Source organism: Arvicanthis niloticus, chromosome 9 (genome assembly GCF_011762505.2).
Source record: "Arvicanthis niloticus isolate mArvNil1 chromosome 9, mArvNil1.pat.X, whole genome shotgun sequence".
In the NCBI taxonomy this organism is placed as follows: domain Eukaryota; kingdom Metazoa; phylum Chordata; class Mammalia; order Rodentia; family Muridae; genus Arvicanthis; species Arvicanthis niloticus.
The window spans coordinates 85973586-85997110 of record NC_047666.1 but is presented as its reverse complement, the minus strand read 5'-3'; the positions used below and the strand labels follow the sequence as shown (position 1 = coordinate 85997110).

Here is a 23525-nt window from a genome sequence, read left to right as displayed (position 1 = left end):
CCAGAGGGCACAGGTGGCCTTCGGCTGGTATGTTTTATGGTTTTTCTGAGAAGTGTTTTTGTCAGAGTCCTTTCTGGGAAATCGTTCTGGGGCAGGGAGCCTGAAACTCTCCCTTGGGGCCTAACACCCTTTCCTGGAGCCATCTTAGGGTTGGGTCAGAGTTGCTTAATCTTATCAGGATTATCAACTGACCTTTAAGATGATTGGTTAAGTGAGGTAAGTAAGGTGGTGAAGACCCCCATACTCGGGAGACCCTTCCTCAAGCCTCCGGAATCGCGACCACCCAAAGATCACAAGAAACCATACCTGGATGCAATCAGCAGAGGTTTATTAGGGAAAGAGCTGGCAGCCAGCGGTCTGACCAGGTACTCGCGCTGGAGTCAAGGTCCGACCCCCTCGGCCAGTCCTTGGAGGGTTTTAAAGGGAAAAACCACAAACCAGGGGAGTGGGATGGGGTTGTTAAAGATACAAAACATGAAAACAGTGGAACAATTCAGAGGTATTCACTCTAAATGATTAGTGTCATGTGGAAATCGCCCTGCATTCTTCTCAAAAATGTGGTTTTTACCATGCCATTGTGCCCTATCCGGCCATTTCAGATTGCTATCTTTACTTTTTCCGGCTATAGGGCTAGGGCCCCACCTAGGTGGTAGCATCTTTATCTGTAATCAGGAATGCCTTACTGCCTTGGGCGAGGCTTGAGGAATGTAATCCAGCAAGTGTCCTTCACCTGGAATGTGAAGGCCTGAAATCTTATTTTCAGTTCTGTAAGGCAAAAAATCTACACATATTTCATAAAATGGCCTTTATAATTTTTCACTCTACAGTGGTAGAGGTTTTCCAGAGTATTGAGAAAACAGAGCACGAGTAATACAACCATTAAAGTTATGAAGAATGCTATATCAGCTATGAATAATTACTTATAGGAAGCACAATCTGAGAACTTGTAGTTAATTTCACCTTATGAGCAAAATGGAGACTAAATCCAAAATGGCTATTAAATGTCATATTAAAAAGTGCAGGCCTTAACATGCCCCATTCCTGAAATCACGCAAGATTGCACAGTAGCTCTTGCTTCAGGCACACTCAGTGGAGATGACTACTGCAGTCCTGTAAATCGCGTGTTTGAAGTTGGTGGTGTCTGTATCTGACTAACGACTTGGTTTGCATCTTGGGACTTGGCATCGCACCAGCAAAAGCAGTGACCTCCCAGCAGCCTTTGCCTGGGCAGCGACTTTGCAGATGCTGGATAGGAGGAGCAGTAACTGGCAATGGTGTGCAGGAAAAACTACAAGTCCCAGGGGGCTTTGCCCGCGCTTTAGAAGCCTCTACATTTTGGGTGACAGCTAGTTTTGCGCAGCCCTCAGAAGCTCCGCCTCGAGAGAGCGCTGAACCTTCCGCTTCCGTTCCTAATGTGGCCACGCCCCAGGTCCGATTCCCTATGACGTCATTTGGGTTTACCAGTCCTGCGCGACCGGAAGTTGGTTGTGGAGGGTTGGAACTGCGGTCCAGATTTAAGAGGGCTCCCGCGATGCCTTCGTCGCGAGTTGTCAGTCAACTCCTGGAACTGTGAGTCCTCCCCGGCCCGCCCTCCTTCGTGTCTGCCCCAGCTCCCAGTCCCTTCCCTCACCTACTTCACGTCCCGCTGGATCCTTGTCCCTGGCCCGGCTTTGCGCCTAGTCGCTGAGGACCGTAGTGCTCTGTGGGGCTGGCGGCTCCACCCGATGGCCTGTCTCGGGTGGGCTCTGAGTATCAAGGCAGAACAAAAGAAACCAGGAGCCGTGCTGGACAAACAAATCTTCGCTAATACCGGCGCGACTCGCTAGCTTTGGGACATGAACAGTAACATAATAATCTCTCCCGATGCTGGAGAGTTTTCTATAGTTGGGATAACAGCAGGGCATGGCAGTCCACACCTGTAATCCCAGCCATCTGGAAACTGAAACAGGAGGATTGCCACAGATTCGAGGCTAACGGGTTAACGTTGTAAGACACACACCCACCCAAGCAAATAAATAAAATCTTGAAAATTTGTTTATTAGTACTTATCTCAGGGAGTTTTTGTGAGAATCAGCTTAACATATGTAAAGCCCTTAGGACAGACTCTGGGCATGATAGCAAAGTCACTTGAGAGGTGAAAGAGGATCAAAAGAGGGCCCTCTTCAGCTATATAGTGAGTTCGAGGCAGGCTTCAGTATTATTTTCTTATTTTTATTTTTAAAAAGAAAGAAAAACTCTTAAGAAAAAAGCAGTAATGGTTTAAGATTTGAAGCTACAAAGACAGACTACTTTGGTTCCATTGATGAATCTAACAGTACATAAGCAAATGTTATTTCTTGCCTAAGTTCCGGTGTTTTCTTCTGTATTGTTTTGTTGCTATTTTTTCCCCCTTGAGACAGTCTCATGTAGCCCATGCTGGCCTAGAACACACTGTATAGCCAAGGATAACCTTAAACTTGTGACTCTTCTGCTTCCATTTTCTGAATGTTGAGATTACAGGTATACACTACTATTCCCAGTTTACCTAAACCTCCTGAGTTCTAGGCAAGCATAATGCTAACTCAGTTACATCCCCAACCCTTTTGTTTTGAGACAGAATCTTATGTAGCATGGACTGGCCTCAAGTTACAATGTCAGGCTGACCTTGAACTCTGCTCCAGCCTCCCAAATGCTGAGATTACAGACTTGAGTTTTGACTTTGGCTCTTTGAGGACAGGGTCTCATGTAGCATAGCAAGCCTCAAATTCACTGTGTGGCAGAGGATGTCCCTGAACTTTAAGATCCTTCTTGCGTGTACCCACGGAGTTCTGGGATTGCAAGTATGCCACAATTATCTATACTGATAGAACTTAAAACTGTCTTTCTAGAAAGCAATCTGACAATATTGTTACCATACCATAGAACGATATAGATACTTTTCTAAAAGGAAGTAACTAAATGAGATGTCCACAGTGAAATTTATACCCATTATACAAAGAATATAAAAGAATATATACAAAGAATGAAAATACTGAAATGCTTTGAAGGATTTTCACAAGAGATTGTTGAATGAAAAGGACAATAGGTACTGAGAAGTAACTATACTGGAATTCTGTTTTAGGAAACTGACACCTCCCTTCCCAATAACCTTATTATAAGTTTGTGTGGGGTTGTGTATGCAAGCACAGGGGAAGAAAGAATATGTCTTAGATTAACATAAGACACTAAAAGAATTTGCGTAAGGTTAGAAAGGGGAAGATGGAAATTTTAAAAAATTGCACTAAAAATGATCACAAGTATATGATTATTGTCATGTGTGAATTACAATTTGTGTGTGTGTGAGTCTGTGTGTGTGTTTGTAAACAGAATTTGTGGTTGCTTGACACAGGTATGAGTTTTCTCAGATGGTCAGAATTTGGGGCCATTAAAGCATTGGTTTAATTCTTTTAAAGCATTGGTTACATTGCTTTAAAAGAGGCTAAAGAAGTACTGTGCCTATTCTGGTGTATTGGCTGGTTTTGTGTATCAACTTGACACAAGCTGGAGTTATCACAAAGAAAGGAGCTTCAGTTGAAAAAATGCCTCCATGAGATTCAGATATAAGGCATTTTCTCAATTAGTGATCAGGGGAGAGGACCCAGCCCATTATGAGTGGTGCCATCTCTCTAGGCTGGTGGTCCTGGGTTCTATAAGAAAGCAAGCTGAGCAAGCCAGGGGAAGCAGTCTAGTAAAGTGACACCCCTGTATAGCCTCTGCATCAGCTCTTGCTCCAGGTTCCTGTGTGAGTTCTAGTCATTACTTTTTTTGGTGATAAACAGCAATGTGGAAGTGTAAACTGAATAAACCCTTTCCTCCCCACCGTACTTCTTGGTCATGGTGTTTCATTGCAGCAGTAGAAACCCAAAGACCTGACTTGTTGCTTTCATTTTGGTTTTGTGGTGCTAAAGATCAAGCCCAGGGCCTTACAGATACTAGTACCACTAAACTACATCCCCAGCTACCACTTTGGTTAAGTAGCATCTTTGTGTCTAGGAACCAAATAAACACAAGATTAGCAAGACAAAACAAAAAACAGGTTTTTATTCAAATCTGCTTATATTTTGGAACTTTTTCAAAAGAGTGGGTTTTTTTGTTGTTGTTGGTTTTGTTTTTTTGTTGGTTTTTTGTTTTTTTTTTTTTTTTGAGAAATGGCCAAAGTGGAAGGCTTTAACATTTCTGCCAAAGAGCCTCCCATTCAGAAGGATGCCAGAAGGGAATGACACAGGAGCATAGGTGTTCTCAGGGGGAGTACAGATATCTTCCAGAACAGGGTATCGGCTGGGTAAAAGTTCACAGAAGAAGCAGGGAACAGGTCACTATGACTCTATGATTCATTTGTTCTAATCTAAACTGGTATTTTGCCCGAAGGCTACCTATCCACAAGACCTATAACTACTAGTTCTTATCCAGGCTGGTAAATTTCCACCAAGGCTGCCTGTTTACAGGATCTTATAGCTATCTGTTTTAGGGTCAGTGTTTTTCCACAGAGACCAAGACTTTGTGTTAGCAAGCTTGTATGGCTGACATAGGCCTACGGCTGATTTTAGGCCTTCAGTGTACAAGCAAGGTTGCTACTGACAAAAGAGCAGTAATGTGTGAAGGAATGGCAGGACAGAGAGGTGAGGGCTGGATAGTAAATTCTAGAGCTGACAGTGGGAGCTATAAGGAGGGGTATGAAGTTTGTATGGCACAAGGCAACTACACTGCCCAGGCTCTAGGATTAAGATTATTTCTGAACATTATTCAGGGAAGGCATGCTGTTCAGAGGGATTTCTATGGTTTGGTAGTGTAGGAAAGAATAGGTTGGAGAGCCCTTCCTGCAGGCTGCACTTATCAAGTGTGTTTATCCTCAAATAATCAGCATGCCAGAATGAAATCCTGATTAAATTGTCCTCAACTGTTTTCAGGGTCTTAGTGGTTACCTCTTCTGGTAATTGCATATGTAGGTAACTGATTGTAGTTTCCATGAATCTTTGTGGTTATAGGTTTTTTTTTTTTTTTTTTTTTTTTTCTGTAGTCATTGCCCACATAGCTTAAAAAATATATATTTTAAGTGTATGGGTCGGATGTTCCATATGCATACATGTGTGAGCACATACATACCTGGGGTCCATAGTGGTCAGAAAGGGCATAAAATCCCCCAGAACTAGAATTGCAGATGGTTGTAATTTGCCATGTGAATGCTGGGAATCAAACCCAGATCCTCTGGAAAAGCATCCAGTGCTCTTAGCCAGTGAGCTGTCTTCCCAGTCCTGGTTTGGTTTTGTTTTGTTTTGTTTTGTTTTTTGAGGCAGTCTCACGTAGCACAGGTTAGTTTCTAACTCACTGAGATTAGCTGTGAACTCATAATCTCCTACTACTTCCCAGGTGCTGGGGTTATAGACATACACTGCCATGCCTTTCTTAAAATATTTTTAATAAAGTCAAGCATTTTAAGATAACATGCCTGTTATCCTAGAATTCTAGATATAAAGCAGAAGGACTAGGAATTCCAGGTTGTCCTGGGCTACAGTATAGTAAGTTGGAGGTGAATCCAGGCTACCTTAGACTCTGTTTCAAAGCAAAATTTTAAAGTGCATATTGGTAATGGGTTTACAGAGGGAAGTGGTAAAGGAAAATCATATATATAACTTTACAGAGGCAGTGATTATGAATCTCATGAAGCTAACTTTGTAAATGTTAATAAAAATGCTGTTTTATGAAAGGACTAAGTGCTGACAAACAGTATTGATAAGCGTTAGCTACTTAACTACTAGTGCAGAATAATTTACTATATTGTCTTTGTATTTCAGATGTCTTCGGTGCCTAATAATCAATATTTCCAGATATATATCAGATATTAAATATTTGCCTCCCAACATTAAAGATAGACTGATTAAAATAATGAGCATGCGGGGTCGGATAACAGATTCCAATATAAATGAGGTAAGAATGTATAACTATAAAAGTTTATTTCACTGTTTAGATTAAGTTTCAGATTTTTTTTTTAATGGAAAAAGGTATATAGTGCAAATTATTAGTCATTTTAAAATAAGACTTTGGCTTGAAAAGCCAGTGCTCACCCTCGAATGTGTACTATCTTTTACTACCCTTCCTTGCTTTTCTTCTTCCCTCCCTTCCTCTCTCTACACTTAAATATATTTTAAAATCTCATTATTGTTGTTACTGCTTTTGAGACAGGATCTCACTGCCCTGGATGGCCTTGAACTCATAGCAGTCTGCCTACTTAGAACTTGAGCTGTTGCCGGGTGGTGGTGGCGCACGCCTTTAATCCCAGCACTTGGGAGGCAGAGGCAGGCGGATTTCTGAGTTCTAGGCCAGCCTGGTCTACAGAGTGAGTTCCAGGACAGCCAGGGCTACACAGAGAAACCTGTCTCGAAAAACCAAAAAAAAAAAAAAAAAAAAAAAAAAAAAAAAGGAACCTGAGCTGTTATTTATTGGCCTCAAGGAAACACTGAACAGTTGCTTCCCAAAACAATGAATATGTACTAACTGCTCCCAACAATTGGACAGTTGGATATGGAAGAGTTTGTGTGTAATTCCAAGACTCAGGAGTCAGAAGCAGGAGATTTGCCGTGAGTTTCCAGCCAGCCTGGGCCACATAGTGAGTTCTAGGCCACTATGGGTTATAAGGTTAGACTTTGTCTCAAAAAAAAAAAAAAAAAAAAAAAAAAGAGGTGGGGATGGAGAGATGGCTCAGCAGTTAAAAGTTCTTGGTGCTTTCCCAGAGGATCAGAGTTCAGTTCCCAGCATCCACATAAGGAGCCTTACAACTGCCTTACAGCTAGAGTTAAAACTCTAGTCCCTAGGGATCTAATGCCAGGCTTCTTTAGTCACCCACACATATATTTAAAAAAAAGAAAAGAAAGAAAAAGAAATCTTAAACAGTCATGGTGAGGCCAGGCACAGTGGCTCACCTTTAATCCCAGTACTCAGGAGAGAGGCAAGCAAATATCTGTGAGTTTGAGGCCAGTATGGTCCAGATAATGAGTTCCAGGACAGCCAGAGCTATATTGAGAGACCCTGGTTACAAAGCAACAACAAAAAGGCTCAGTGGTATTTATTATAACCACAGCATTTGGGAGGCCGAGGCAAGAGGATCAGGAGTTCAAGGCCAGCCTTATCCAAATAGTTTGAGGATAGCCTTTATGTGAGAGTATCTCGGAAAACCTAACAAGAGGCTGGGGTTCAACAGGGGAAAATGCTTGCCAGGCAAGCCTGATGACCTGAATTCAGTCCCAAAAACTCACAGTAGAAGAAGAGAATTGACTCTCCAGAGTTGCCATCTGAACTCTGCGAATATACTGTACATATATACACATAAAAATAATACTATTAGTAATAGTAATAATAATAAATTATTTTTAAACAAAAGACTGAAGTACATGTTATAAGGAAATAATAGTAGGGCTGGACATGGTGGTACATGCTTTTAATTCCAGCATTAAGAAAGCAGAGGCAAATGGATCACTGGAAGTTTGAGGCCAGTCTGGTCTACATGGGAGAGGCAGGCCAGCCAGGACTTAGTACCCTATAACTAAATATCTTGCCTCTAATATCTAATAGACAGATGTGGGAGATTTTATTCAGTGGCTAAAGAATGAGGAAGTGGGATTTATTGCTCACAAATCAGCTTCTCCCCTACAGGGGTCTGAGTGTTACAGATATAGTACAGGACTAGGAGAGGGGCTAATAAATATACTTTGGGGGAATAAGCAAAAATCTTCTAAGAATTCAGGTACTACCTCTTTTTATTCCTTTTATGATCTGGAATTTCTGGTCATGGTGGCTGGTAGGCATCTTTAGTCCTAAGTGGGTATAAAGAAAGACTAGACAATTCTCAGTCAAGTTAACCCTCCAATATTGTTTTGGAAAAAACATTTCTCAGATGCTCATCATGTCTGCATATAGAACTATGTAAGATTTAACCCAAAGATGAAGGCAACAAAGGAGACAGACATAATATGGAAACAAATGACAAGTGTTGCTTTCTATTTCATTGCCCATCAGACATTTGTAAGATAGCAATACTGGTCAAGTCCCTGGACTGTCATCTAGGTGACACAATCCACAGGCAGAGCTGTTATCTTTCTCATATTGCTCAACTATGTGACCTTCAAAATTGGTGATATTTCATTCAACTAAGAGCTGGTAATACTAGAATTGTTTAGGTTTTCAGTAACAGCAAAGGAGAGATACATATCCTAAAGGGATTGATTCCTCCTGTACAGACTGCCTAAGATCAGGTCCTTTGACTGAGTGTTTCAGAAGATCAGGGTTTTTCCCTTTGGAAATAGTACATGCTGAACAGAAGTATATAGGTCCAGTTGAGTGAGTCAGAAGATGCTAATACTGTGGCTGTCTAGGCAGGCTCCAGCTCTTTCAACATTGAGGACTTTAGGCACTGAATGTTGCATTTCCAGCTGGAAGCTAATGTGTTTGTTTGTTTGTTTGTTTGTTTTTCCTGCTTTATCTTCTCCACAATGATTAAATCCTAAATTCTTGGCTGTATGTTTCACCAACCACTTACCTACTATAATCACCAGATCACTCACTAACTATGGATGGAATACATGTTTACAAAAAACTTAATTTGGGAGTCAGAGAGACAGCTTAGAGTTGTAAATGCTTTTTTTTTTCCCCCTCAAAATCATGTATTTGTTACAGGTGTTACATCCTGAAGTCCAAAGACTAGATCTGAGGAGCTGTGATATCTCAGATGTGGCTCTCCAGCACCTGTGTAAGTGCAGAAAACTGAAGGCACTAAATCTAAAATCCTGCAGAGAACATAGAAATAGCATAACTTCAGAAGGTATGTCTATAATCACTGAGGACATGGGCAGGCCAATACTTAGCACCTGATGTAATTTTGGAGCAAAGAAGAAAAAAAAAATATCTTGGAGGAGAATATGAAGGCAAGGTGGGGAGAGGGGAGAGGGGAGAGGAGAATATGAGGAAGGTATAAGGGTATACATGTATGAAAATGTTAAAATGAAACATTATTTTGTATGTTAACTGAATTTTAAAAGGAGAAAAAGATAAGGAATATGATCCAGGCATAGTGGCATGTAACTGTAATTCCAGCAATCAGGGAGGCAGAAACCAGAAGATCATTGCAAATTTGAGGCCAGCCTGGTCCACATAGTAAGTTTCAGGCCAGCTTCAGCAAGAGAATATGAAGAGTTAAAAAAAAAAAAAAAAAAAAAAAAACCCAAAAACTAACAACAACAACAAAAAAAACCCCACCAGGAATTATGTTATCAGTAAAACTATTCAAACTAAGAAAAATATCAGAGTAAGAAAAGTAATCCAAATTGGAATTCTTGTATTATATTATCAGTAAAACTATTCAAAGCCAGGCGGTGGTGGCACACGCCTTTAATCCCAGCACTTGGGAGGCAGAGGCAGGCGGATTTCTGAGTTCGAGGCCAGCCTGGTCTACAGAGTAAGTTCCAGGACAGCCAGGGCTACACAGAGAAACCCTGTCTCGGAAAAAAAAAAAAAAAAAAAAAAAAATCCAAATTAGAATTCTTATAGATAACCATTTATGAAACATGTTGTCACTGCCTTATATTTTAAGCATATTTGAAATGACACTGCGGTATTTTAAACATTTTGCCTGTTATAGTATATGACATGGCCAGTTGATATTTGGTTAAGCTTAAGGTTTTTGTTGTTAACCAGGTATGATAACAAACACCTATATTCTCTGTATTTGGGAGGTAGAAGCAGGCAGATCAAAAGTTTAAGGTCAACCTGAGCTACATAGCCAGTTTGAGGTCAGCCTGGGCTACATAGCCAGTTTGAGGTCAGCCTGGGCTACATAGCCAGTTTGAGGTCAGCCTGGACTACATAGCCAGTTTGAAGTCAGTCTGGAATACAATGAAACCATCACAGAAAGAAAACAAAACTACTGTTTTGGTTTTTACTGTTGGTTTTAGATGTTGGCCAGCTTGGTATTCACTGTGTAGACCAGTTTATCCTAGAACTCTTAGTAATCGTCTATGTCAACCTCCATTGTGGTTAAGGTACTTTGCTATTTGTTTGTTTGTTTCAGCAGGATCTCACTAGGTAGGCCAAGCTGGGCTCAGACTCAAAAATAGTTACTTTTGCATTCTGCCTCCTGAGTCCTGGGAATAAAGGATCAACCACCACTTTTTTGATGCAATATTATAACAGAAACAGTCTTCAGATTAAGATGGGTGGAATGGCTCCTATTGTAAGCCCAACACTTGAAAGGTGAAGGCCTCAGGATGAAGAGGTAAAGGTCATCCTCAGCTCATACAGGGTTTTATAGGCTCTTATAGCCCAGGTGATCTACATGAGTCCCTATCTCAAAACAAGAAAAAAACAAATTAGATTAGGCAGTCTCTACAAGACTGTCCAATACCAAACCCAAAAATATTAAGGAGAGTGTGGCTAGAAAGATGGCTTAGCAGTTAAGAGCATTTGCTGCTCTTGTAGAGGAACCAAGTTCTGTTCCAAGGATCCAATACCCTCTTCTGGCCTCTTTGGGCACCACATACGCTTGTTGCACAGATATACATGCAGGACAAACATCTATACATATAAAGATTAAAACATGGCTGTGGAGTGCCAGAGGCCAGTTCTGACATTAATTCAGTGATCCAAGGAGGTGTGGGATCTGCAACTAACATGAAGCAGGCACACCCTCTGACACGCTTGGTGGATGTGACCATCAAGGCAACACTTTTCTCTCTTAGTCCTTAGATACCTTTCAACTACAATTCTTCAAGCAGGAAAAAAAAATCACATTATAATCATGAGTTTCAGTTACACATTATGATACAAGTTTCATACTTTCTAAAAACAGGTTATTCTGAATCTCATACCTAATTACTTAGCTTCCCATGTGGCCTCTTCCCACAATATATCTATATCCTAGAGCAATAGTTTTTTTTTATTAAAAATTAGCTGATTTTGAGCAACCCAAATATTTTTAACTGCTAGTTTCTCTTGTACTAGCAGGTAGCAGTTTTCAGTTACCAGAAAGGAGATAGATCTCATGTTATTTTAACTTAACAGAATTCTTATTTATCTAACATAGTTAACCATCTACCTATGCTTATATTATTTTCATAGGGAAGTAAATGTATATATAGTTGACTAGAGAACTTTAGGTCAGAGGTTTTGGGTTTTGGTTTTTTGGTTGGTTGGTTGGTTGGTTTTTGGGTTTTTTTTGGGGGGGGGGGGAGGGTTTGGTTTGGTTTTGGTTTGGTTTTGTTTTGTTTTCTTGGAACAACAGAAAAAGAAGAATCTGTTCAGTCTGCATGCTACACAGCACTAAGGCCTGAAGGAGCACACTAAAACTCATCAGCAAATTTATACTTATAAAACCAGGAAAATCAGATTTTACCAGGGACATGGAAGCTGAGTCTTAACAGTGGGCACAGAAACTCAACCACTGTCTTTGATCATTAACCTGTTCCCTATTCTTGAGCCCTGGGCTCGCTTTGTTCTTGTTCTTTGACCTAAGCAGGTCTTTCATTAGGTTACTAAGAATGTGCTTTTTATTTTTTATTATAACCTAGGTTTTCTGCTACAAAGCAGCTGGCAAAGCATAACTTGATTTAATTAATTGTACATAAAAAGCACCTTGACCTAATATTTTTAACTATATATATATTTTTAAATTTTTCTCAGATCTTCAGATAAACCATTAATCTGAGTAGCATTTGCTTTGTGAGAAATCACCACTGTTGTTATGCACTGTAATTGCATTGCAGAGTGGGAAATTAGAAACACCCCAAGGATATTCATACAAGGCAAAAAAACAGGATGACCAAGGCAGCAACAAGTGCCATTAGGGCTATCAGCTGCAAGGGGTCTTCAGGAAAGAGGACCCTCGGGGTTTTGCCTCTCTGAGGTATACGCATGTTAGCTCTGCTGACTGGTGAGTTGTTTTCCTCTGGCTCTAATACTGACTGCAGCTCCTCCATGGCTACTGTCAGTGCAGTACATGTTTTATATTCATACTATTTTCTCAGAGTAATTACATGAAATAGTGGATTTTTACATTTGGTTACTTTTTTTCTAGTATAGATTATTTTTTAATTTAGGATTTGAATTTTTTCTCAGTATAATAAAGAAGTACTTAGCTGGATATGATAGCACATACTTTGCAACACTCAGAAGTCTGAGGCAGGAGGGCCTGAAGTTCCAGGCTAACTTGGGCTGTGCAATAAGACTGTCTCAAAGAAGAGGAAGGCAGGCAGAGGCAGAGTGGAAGGAAGAATTTAATTCCATAAGTGGGCTTCTGGATAATTGTTTGGCTAGTTGACTTTATTTCCCAATCATTTTGGTTATCCATTTGGGATATTCATAATACTGTAAACAAGTTTTACATGTTTATATGAAGAATAACTTATTAAAAAAAAGAACTCTAGGGCTGAAGAGATGACTTAGTGGTTAAGAGCACTGACTGCTCTTCCAGAGGTCCTTAGTTCAATTCCCAGCAACCACATGGTGCCTCCCAACCATCTGTAATGGGATCTGATACCCTCTGCTGGTGTGTCTACAGTATACTTGTCATATATATAAAATAAATAAATAAAACCTTAAAAAAAAAAAAAGGACTCTAAAAAAGCATAGCCATTCTGATAGCAAATGAGCGTGTTTCTCTATACCAAGCAACTGTCTTACTCTCCATATACTAGCTAGCTAGATTGTTTTTTTTTTTTTTTCACTTTTAATTTATTTCATTTAGTATTTGTCTGTGTATATTCCTGTGGAGGTCAGAGGACAGCTTGGGGAAGTTGATCCTGCCAGGGATTTGGCAATAAGAACCTTTGCATACTGAGCCATCTTGTCAGCCTCAGTTGAATAATTCAGTTCAGTCACTATCTACTTGGAGGTAGTATCACATCCCGTAGTTAAGTTTGCCTTGCAAGACTGTCTTCAGTTCATAGGCTAAACCCAAGTCCTGGCCTACAGCAGGTACTTCTTATTAAGCAGCTGTACATGATTTCTGTGTCTTAGAGTGTCTCTTGCTGCAAAGGGACATTATGCCATGGCAACTCTTAATTGGGGCGGGCTTACAGTTCAAAGGTTTAGTCTGTTGTCATCATGGTGGCATACAGGCAGACATGGTGCTAGAGGAACTGAGAATTTTACATCTTGATTCACAGGCAGCAGGAGACAGTGAGCTACTAAGCCTGGCTTGAGCTTCTGAGACCTCAAAGCCCACCTTCTAGTGATATACTTCCTCCAACAAAGCCACACCTATTCCACAAAAACAAACAAACAAACAAAATCCAGATCCTAACAGGCCAATTCCTGTGGTCTTATGGGGACCATTTTTATTCCCATCACCGCATCCCACAACTTGTTCCTTGTGTCGGGCCCTCCATGTAGTCTCAGCTGGAGACATCGTTGTTTTAACTGACCCCTAACCCTTTACTATCCCTGCCATGAAAAGTCCCATGGGAAAGTTCCAGAAACAAAATGCCCCAGCTAACTGCATGTTTTTTGGCTTCTGTTAAACTGCTTGCTTGCTTGCTTGCTTGCTTGCTTGCTTGACTTCCCTTGCAACTGCCAACCAGGATATAGTTTTTCTATGGTTTTTGTTTTTCCTTTTAAAGTTTCCTGTAATACACTCAAGGCTACTCAGTGAGAACTGTTTCTCTCCAGCTAAATAAAGACTTTCAAATTCGGACTTTGGTGGTGCTGAATGGTCTTTGGGTTTCAATCCTGGAGCACTCCTTAGGAATAGATAACTTGTCACATTGGCTCACAGAACTCAGGACTACACTTTGTTCTAATCCATGTGAAACAGACCATTACTAATATAAGGCTAAATGATCGTCCTTTATTTAAGCCAGAATAGGCTTTTGTCATGAAGAATTCTCAGCCAAAAGTTCAAGGATACAGCATTTATAAAGAAATCACAATAACATTGTTAGATGTAGGTTAGGAGACCCTTCTAACATTTGTTTTGGCAGAACACAGTTATTTTGGTTTTACCTTCAGCAGTCATTTTGGGTATACATCTTTGATTATGCTCAGGCCCATGGAAATGTGCTGTCAAGGTAGGTATGGGTATTCAAGGGAGTGGGTTTGCAATGGAAAAGCATCTTAACAGACACAAAATGGAGTTAGGGTAAGATTAGTGGTGTTACCTCAGTTACTTTGGCATATGTTTACTGGTTGATTGCAAATAGTATTTATAAAGGACACTGATGATCAGCTACACAAAAAACACAGGGGAAGCTCTAGAAGGGTCCCCAGGATAGGACCCCCCAATAGAATTGGAGTGCTAGGTCAATAAGCCAGCTCTAGCAGACCCAGAAATCTAGAATTTGCCACCCACCCCAAGTTACCAATTAAGGAAATGAATAATAATGAAAACCAAAGAAAAGAGATTAAATCAGTATGCATTGGAAAGAGGAGCAGGTGAAGAGGTCTAATTCTAAATCCATCGTTGAGGTACTGAAACAAGCTTTAGGCTTAAGCAGAGAAAGAATTAGGGCAGGATAGTAAGATGTATGCCTAATTAAGTAGTTCTAGTCAAGCTGTGTTTCCACCTATCACTGATCACTGACCGTTCTGTTCTGATACCAAAGGGTAGTTGAATAGTTAACTCTGCTATATATAACTTAAGGGAACTAATCTGGTTCCTACTACATAGTTACTTATACTACAGGGTGAAGCCTCACCTTCATGGTTATTCTCCTATTTTCATATAGTTTGCCCTTTCAGGTTTGGCTTTTCTTTAAATCAAAGATGCCTGCATGTTGCAGGAATTTTCCTGCCACTTTGTATTTGCAGTAGAATTCTATGATTGGACAGTAGAAAAGGAGGTGGAGCTAGGAGAAGGAAAGAGGAAGGGGAGGAGAGAGGAAGGAGAAGGAGGGAGAAGGAAGATGGGAACCGACGTTTATGTCTCTAGCAGTCTCGAGTAATTAAACATATCAAAAGGTTAGATATTGGGTAACAACTCTAATTGTGTGGGCATCTTGTGTATTGAGCATTTGCTAATGTATATAAATCCATTGGATAAGCTTTAAGAGTCTTTGTTGTACCAGGTACTGTGAGCATGGCGGATATTGTCTGGGGCTTAGCCAAGCATTTTGAGGGTGGCAGAGTTGAACAAGGGGCCATGCTTTGGGTCATGGACTCCACAAAGCTGATTGGTGGAGGCAGCCACCACGCTAACATCTAGTGGGTCTAGGGCTGGTGCTCCTGGTATGCCGCTTCTAGTGTGGAAACATGGCGGCAGTCCAGGTAGCTAGCCAGACCGTGCTGCAGCCTTAATAAATATCTGTTGCAGTCCGATCTGCCCCACATTGGGCGCCAAAAATGTTGTGGCCCAAGCTGCCCCACGCTTGGGGGCCAAAAATGTTGCAGACCGCTCTGTCAGTGTTGGAACCTGCACTGCCAAAAGCCTTGGGGGCGTTAGAGCCCGCACTGCCCCAAGTTGCTCTAGTCTGAGGGTTGGGGTTCAGCAAGAGAGAGAGTGAGGATGGAATCAAAGAATGAAGACCAGACAGAGTGTGATTCAATCCCGTTTATTCTTCAGTCTCTCTTCCTAGTCTAAGTCCCAAGTCTTGAGTTCTTAGTCCCTAGTTCCTAGTCCCTAGTGCCTCCAAGTTCCAAGTTACTTCTTCCAAGTGCTAAGTGCCTAGTGTCTAATTCCAAGTTCTTCCTCCAAGTGCCTAATACTTAATACTCATTTCTTCTGAGTTCTCTAGTCCAAGTGTCTTCTTCCTCAATGCCTAATTCCTACTCCGAGTTGTACTGAACTCTTCTGTCTGCCGCTCACCTTTTCTATGTCTCACTTCGAAGCCACACCTCTAAGTCATGCCTTTAAGTCATGCCCTTAGGCCTTGTCTCTAAATCTGATCCTTAAGTCACACACCTTTAAGTCTCACACACCCAAGGGAAAATCCTGGGTATCTAAAACAAGATGTTATCAGAGTGTGCTCAGCTGTTGTAGGCTGATGTAATCAAGTCTCTTATCAAGATGGCTGCAAGGATGATAGCCACCTTCTGTCAGCTCCCCACAGGTCCCCCTTTTTAAATTTTTTTTCAAAAGGGAAAGCTGGGAAAACTTACGGAAACCATGCCTGTCTTAGGTTGGAACAAAGGACCCCAGCCTCTCTTTCCCATCTTTGGATACTCAACAGCCATTGGTTGAACTCCTGTCTTAGGATGGTGAGGCCTCCCTTCTTAGGGGAAAGGGTCTTGAAGTGTTCTCTTACCCGTCTTTGACTATCCGGCTTAGCGCGTAAGTTAGGGGATACACCTCGTTAGTCTTGATGACAGAGGTTTTACAATCCCCTACTTCCAGCCTGTAATAACGAACCTGAATGGGTTTCATTTGAATAATGTCTATCTGTTGTCGTACAAAAGCCATCGGTTTGTTGAACAGCATGGACCTGAGAGACAAGAGACTTAACAGTGCCTGAATAGTCAGTATAACAGCAACACTCTTTTTTAAAGGCAACACATAACTCCCTCTATCAGAGGAGTAAAATGTATAAGCCTCTTCTATTCTGTTTACAGATGTGTTACAGCAGAATCTAAATCTATAGAAATACAGAACTGATCATAGCTTTGATCTTAACAAAACAAGTAAGGAAATCCCTGTTCCTGCTCTAGTCAATCTCAAACCCCAAAATCAACTATAGTAACTGTGGTAGTGGGTTTTCTTCTAGGTCTAAACAATGTTCTCCACTAAATCATAAGTTGGGGAACCAAGAGTCTAATAGAGCCACCCTGGAGGTATGGGTGGTGATGTCTCCTTCTACACTGGGGACTTCCCAAGTCAGGTTTGCTGGTTGATCTGTTCCAGTTTGAAGGCAATTGAGAAGCATCTTCAGGTTTCCTGTGAAGAAAAAATATGCTTCTCAGCGGATTTCTCCTCCCTGGATTTGTTATTGTTGTCTGTTTGTTTAATCAATCTCTCTGGCAGCCAGTGTGCAGCATCTGCAGTTTGGGAATATATGCAAACAGAACCTCTTCCCCAGATAAGCACTGGATCTGGCCCATTCCAGGTTCCAGTTAATGGGTCTTTCCAGAGGACTGTTGCAAAATTCTTTTTGGTATCTGGATGCCAGAATCTATCTGCAGCGGAATTTCCTTCAGAGTCCAAAGTTAAAATATTTAAAATAAAGAGTGCATGATGAAGGATATTTCTGGGGGATCCCTTGGTAGGGTACCATTCCCACTTTTTAATTTTTTCAAATTGGCATTTAATGGTTTGATGTGCCTTTTCTACCATACCTTGGCCCTGTGGATTATATGGAATACCCGTTTTATGTAGTATTCCCAATTTTTCACAGAATTGGCAGAAACTGGAGCTTGTATAACCTGGAACATTGTCAGTCTTTATCTGTTTAGGCACACCCAATACAGCAATTGTAGCAAGCATATGAGTGATCACATACTTGCTTATTTCTCCAGATTGTAATGTCGCATAAATGAAGCCACTGTATGTATCTATACATACATGTATATATTTTTGATTGCCAAATTCATTATAATGAGTAACATCCATTTGCCAGATACTGTTTGGTATCAGTCCCTTTGGATTTACACCCAAATGAGGAACTGGTAAAAGTGTAACACATGATTGACATTGTTTAACAATTTGTCTAGCTTATTCTCTGGTAATTTTAAACATAATTTTTTTGGGGGGTGGGGGGGGTTCAAGACAGAGTTTCTCTGTGTAGCCCTGGCTGTCCTGGAACTCACTCTGTAGTTTCCCCACAAATTTCCCCACAAATATCTCACACAACACCTGCAGGTTTAGGGAAACTACTTATCACGGTACTTTCAGTCAGTGTTTCAAGTGGGTCAGACCCAAGTGTTTACAGAGTCTTGGCTTCTTATCCACCAAATTGGGAGGAAAAAAAGGATTCACACAGATTTGCAAGAGAAGTAAGATAATTTTATTTAGAATGAAGTTAAAGTACAGATTGTAGATTGATATATTCTCAAGGTTGATTATGGACCACATAAGAATATTTAAGGACTCTAGGCTACAGCCTTGGGTTACTTTTTATAGAGTTGTGTAAAGGAAAGTTCCTAGAAAGAGTCACACATTACACTAAACCTTCTTTGACTTAACTAATTAGAACTTCAGGAATTGTGCAATGGTTGTAATGTTGTATGTCCAAAGACATATGTTGTATGTTTCTCTTAATAGAGGAGGGCACTTGTTGCCTCCTGTGTGTGTGTGTGATCTAAAGATAAATCCTTGTTTCCACCAATCAAAAAACTGAGAATGCCCATGGACAGCATCTGAGGCTAACAGGGCTAATTTCCTTTCTTTTCTGTAACCTGCCTACATAATGTACCCACCAGTGTATTTGAAAAGTGTCCAGAGGAGGCAGATTACTTAAGTTTGAGACCAGCCTGGTCTACAAACAAGTTCCAAGACAGCCAGGACCACACAAAAAAAACCCTATCTCAAAATGCACACACATGCACACATATATGCACATGCACATAAGATAGGAAAAAGAAATCTCACTCTTTAAAATATTAAACTTTGGAGTTACTTGTTAAATAGCCAAAGATAATTAACTGACAAACTTGGGATTGTAGATGGTACAGTGTTGTATGACACTATTTCTGGAGCGACACAAACATCTATTCCAGATAGGGAACCAATGACAAACCAAAGTAAGGACACCACAAAGTCCAACGTGGTGAACCAATGAGCTTTATTAGGGTCACTGACACGAACAAAAATGATGCAAAGGTAACTGCATTGCCAAAGCTCAACCCAGCATATGTGACAGTTCACAAAAGCTGGGCTCCTAGAACACACTGCACAGCCTTTGGCCGAGAGGAAATGGCTCCTAGACCATTTCCTGGCAACACAAAAACAGATGACTCCAGGGAAAGACATATCCTGACTACAGGAGGTTAAGTAGGCCAGGAGGGCAGCCAGACTAGGCTGAATATTAGGGGTAACACAGGGTTGTTCCCATGGCAACATGGAACAGTCAGAGGGCTCCCCAGAACCAAATCCTTAATCCTAACTTCTGCTTTGGGGCCCTTGAATGTCTGGATAGAGATCACCCTGCATTCTGGCCTGGGCTTTCCTTACTGGCTTCTTGGGGCTTCCTTGTCAGTACTGTGGCCTCTCCCTGACAACCCATTTCTTCATCTGAGGCTTATTCCTTTGCCAACTTTGTAGCTCTGAGTTTGGCAGACCAGGCCAATGTCATTGCTAGCCATGGAGTATGCAATGGGCTGCCCCTTCCTCTACAGTGCTGAACAATGCCAGCTTCTCCCTCCTTCGACTAAAGACAAAACCCAGAGGACAGGAAACTCTGGTACGGCAAGACTGTAGGAATGGCCCTTGGGAAACTGGTGGCAAGAGAAGATGCCATCTGGGGCATATTGAGAATATTCTGCTACTTGGTCCCACTGCAGAGAGTGATCTTTCCCAGGTGCCGGCTCTCCTTGCACCCAGCTCCAGGTACCACATAGATGTCCTGGCTGTGAGAGTTGAAGCATAGAACCTGTTCATTCCTGGCTACAAGGCTCCATGCCAGAACACAGGAATCAGATGGACCCCATAATGACGTAGCCCAAGAACCTCAGATTCTAGGACTGAAGGAATCAGGGGCAGGTGGACAGGAGAAAACCAAGCATGATCCTGACAGAAATGCCTTTGAGATCATCTGTTGCCAGAGTGGCCTGTGTGTCTAGCCCCACAAGGAAGCCATTTGTCTGAATGTTTAGACACAATATTGGGCAGTCCCAGAAGCTTATCCAGCTTCCTGCCTAGCCATGTAAATACTAGCAGTGTGGCCTGGGCCAGGAATATGTGTCTCCCTTGTTTTTTTGTTTGTTGTTGTTTTTTGTTTTCAAGACAAGGTTTCTCTGTGTAGCCCTGGCTGTCCTGGAACTCACTCTGTAGACCAGGTTGGCCTTGAACTCAGAAATCTGCCTGCCTCTGCCTCCCAAGTTCTGGGATTAAAGGCATGTGCCACCACTGCCCGGCTTGTACCCTCCCTTGTAAAAAGTTAGTCATTTAAACCAAAGGCCACTGAGAACCACATGGAGAAAAAGAAGTGGTGGTTTGAATAAGAATGGCCTCCATAGGCTCATATATGTGAATGTTTGGTTCCCAATTGGTAAACTGTTTAGGAAGTACTAGGAAGGTAGCCCTACTGGAGGAAATGTGCCACTGGGGGTAGACTTTGAGGTTTCAAAAGCCCCCAGTCTTATTCTCTTTGTAGATCAGGATGCAGGCTCTCAGCTACTGCTCCTCTACCATGCCTGCTACCTGCTGCCTTGCTCTGATAGTCATGTACTCACCCTCTGAAACTGTAAGCAAGCCCCCAATTAAATGCTTTCTTTTATTTTAAAAAAAAAAGTGTTCTGATTCACGATTTTCTTAGTTCTCTTACTATAACAATATCATGAAACTGTTAACTTGGAATATGGAATTGGGGATAACTTGAACCAGTGTTCCAGAGCCATAGTCATTCATACTAAGTTCTAAAATATACTGTCTCTTACCAATTTGAGGTAAGAGTAGTGTCTTTGCATCAGTGGGGTCTAAAGGAGGCCTGATTGCTAAGGAGCATAGTTTAGGTGGTTCTCTATTTTGATTGATAGATTAAGTGATGTATTTATTTTGCCTATTGTACATGTCCCTTCCCTAAGTTCCCTTCTGTGCCCAATTATGCATAGGCACAAAATGGTAAAAGGGGATTCTCCCTAAAAATTTATAAAAGGACACAATTTTGCCTTATGGTGATGCCAAAACCAATTCATCCTGAATCCAATTCTTTGCACCCGGATAATTAGAAATACGCTGTTACTGGCATCTTAGAGAGGATCTATACTATTTTTCAGGGATGGGAGTATAAGTCGCCTGAAGGAGGTGGGAAATTGATGGAATTCTGAGGTTGCTAGATGTATGTGTATGTAATATAGGAAGAAGAAGGAACCAGGCTGCCAAGTACATTATTATAAGAGGAGGATGTGTATATAATCAAACCCAAATAGAGTCCCAAGCTAAACTATATTTCCTATGTTGCCTGTCTCAAAAGTAAAAGCTATAGACATGTAACAAGGGCAATGGTGTCAGGCTTACATCCTGCCTTTAGTGGTCTTGTCAGACCAAGTGAATAGGCCATCTTTTTTAACAAAAGCTGTTTCTAAGTACCTGTTTCAGCATCACTAGAAAAATAAGTATATTTTTATAGGTGTCTTAACTTCCCTTTTGCCTTTCCATTCCTCTCATTCTTTTGCTGAAAATATGTAAATTGCCAAACCTTTCTTTAGAGCTATAGAGCTCAAAATGTCTAGACTTTATAACATTATTTCTTAGTTTTTAGAAACTTAACATGAAGAATGTTTGTTTTAAGACAACAAGCCAATCATAGTGACTCATATTTGTAATTCTAGCACTCTAGAAGTTGAGGCAGGGTGGTTGTTGTAAGTTCAAGGCCAGCCTGGTCTACATAGTGAATCTCTGTCTGAAGAAAGAGGAGGAGTAGGGAATAATGATTAAATATATAAATAAAAGAAATAGCTACAGAAAGTCCAAGGCCATTGTGATGTCCTGGCCAGAGAAAAAGAGAGAAATCATGGATATGCATGATGTCAGATACTCCCATCTACAGCACATGGCCTACCAAGAAAAGCCTGTGAGTCATGGTGCTTGCTTGAAAATCCTACGCTCCTGTTAGAGTAATTCTTCCTGATTTCTTACTTTGTCTCTGAGTACTTTGCCAATGATAGGAACTTGGATATAGCTAGCAGAAGGCTTCATCTGGTCTTTTTACCTCTAAAATCTCCCTCCCTAACCCTCACAACTAACAAAACTACTACCTCCATAAATCTACTTTTCTTGCCTCTACACCTTGTCCTGGATATACTTGGCCTGTTGTGGGATTGACTACTCTGAAACTAACTAACATACAATTGGTGATTGCTAGAATGAAAAGCAGTCTATAAGCCGGGCAGTGGTGGCACACGCCTGTAATCCCAGCACTTGGGAGGCAGAGGCAGGTGGATTTCTGAGTTTGAGGCCAGCCTGGTTTGGTCTACAGAGTGAGTTCCAGGACAGCCAGGGCTATACAGAGAAACCAAAAAAGAAAAGAAAAGCAGTCTATAGCTTACTGGTAGAGTATTTGCCTGTTTTATATGATACAAAATAATGACCTCACTTGAAGGAGATAAGAAAATAGTTTATTCTGAACCAAATATGGATAGCCTAGGATATAGATTCAAATTTCCCATAAAAAAAAAAAAAGTATTCCAAACTAAAAGGAACCGTAACGACTATTTAAAATATAAGACAAAAGTAACTGTAAAGCTTTGCATCCGGTGACTGTACTGGTGGGAGCAAGTCATAGCTAGTTTAAGGTAAAGCAAGGACACTCTGACAGTCAGACGTACTGTCTTACTGCATTTTTAGTGCAGTAATTAGTACAGTCAAGTCTGGGTCTGTTTGTTCAAAGTAAGTATGTCTTAACATGTATCCACAGAGGTCACCTAACAGAATATCAGGTCAAGAACAAAAGGGGTTCAGTGAACTGGCGGTGGCACAGAGGCTAAGGCGACCTCCTGCAGAGGGCGTGGGCCCTCTGCTCACTCTCTCTGTCTGCCTGCTCAAATCCACCAGAATCTCACGGGGAAAAAAAAGTTTTGCCAGGCTTGTGCCACGCCTTTAATCCCAGCACTTGGGAGGCAGAGACAGGCGGATTTCTGAGTTCAAGGCCAGCCTGGTCTACAGAGTGAGTTCCAGGACAGCCAGGTCTATACAGAGAAACCCTGTCTCGAAAAACAAAAACAAAAAAACAAAAAAAAACAAAAAAAAAAAAAAAAGAACAAAAGGGGTTGCTTTCTAAAGGACTGAAGTGGCCTTTATAAAAGCAGCCGCTGGTATCTGTTCCTGTAGGCTTCCAGTAAGCCTCCCTATGATTATGTCTCATAAAGGGAGTCCTTGTCCCTCTGATGCATGAGGAGATTCTTTCCTCATAATTGAGTATTCTTAATTTTGTAATATACATTTATAATCATATAGTTCACTGATAGTAATTGTGTTTTCTCCCAGGAATAAAAGCTGTGGCTTCATCCTGTTCAGACCTTCATGAAATTTCTTTGAAAGGATGTTGCAGTATCACTGATGAAGGAGTCCTTGCTCTTGCACTCAATTGTCAGCTGCTAAAGATCATTGATTTGGGTGGCTGCTTAAGCATTACTGATGTGTCCTTACATGCATTAGGAAAAAACTGCCCATGTCTGCAGTGTGTTGACTTTTCAGCTACTCAGGTAAATGAGATATAAACTTGATACATCTCATGTGCTATCTCAATTGTTATCCATGACTAATCAGAATATCATAATTAGTTCTTTTGCTATTGTTGAAATTGTTGACCATTTTATGATCTTGATGGTATGAGAATGATTTTTCAAGAATGCTTCTTAAAACTTGCCTTCACAGATAGAACATTTGCCCAGTTGTTACCAAGTTAATTATATGCTTTGAGATCATTTAAAGCTTTTTACTG

The 23525-nt window shown here is 41.0% G+C and overlaps 1 protein-coding gene across 2 annotated transcripts in view; it reads left to right on the top strand.

Annotated features, from left to right (window-relative positions):
• Positions 1 to 1410: 1410 nt before the first annotated feature.
• Positions 1411 to 23525, top strand: part of Amn1 (antagonist of mitotic exit network 1 homolog) — a 36392-nt gene continuing 14277 nt past the window's right edge. For both annotated transcript variants that reach the window (XM_076940929.1, XM_034512660.2), the window contains exons 1-4: positions 1411 to 1569; positions 5811 to 5943; positions 8686 to 8830; positions 23069 to 23286. In XM_076940929.1, coding sequence (XP_076797044.1) covers positions 1442 to 1569; positions 5811 to 5943; positions 8686 to 8830; positions 23069 to 23286 — 624 coding nt within the window. In that variant the 5' untranslated portion in view covers positions 1411 to 1441. The remainder of the gene's footprint in view (positions 1570 to 5810; positions 5944 to 8685; positions 8831 to 23068; positions 23287 to 23525) is intronic.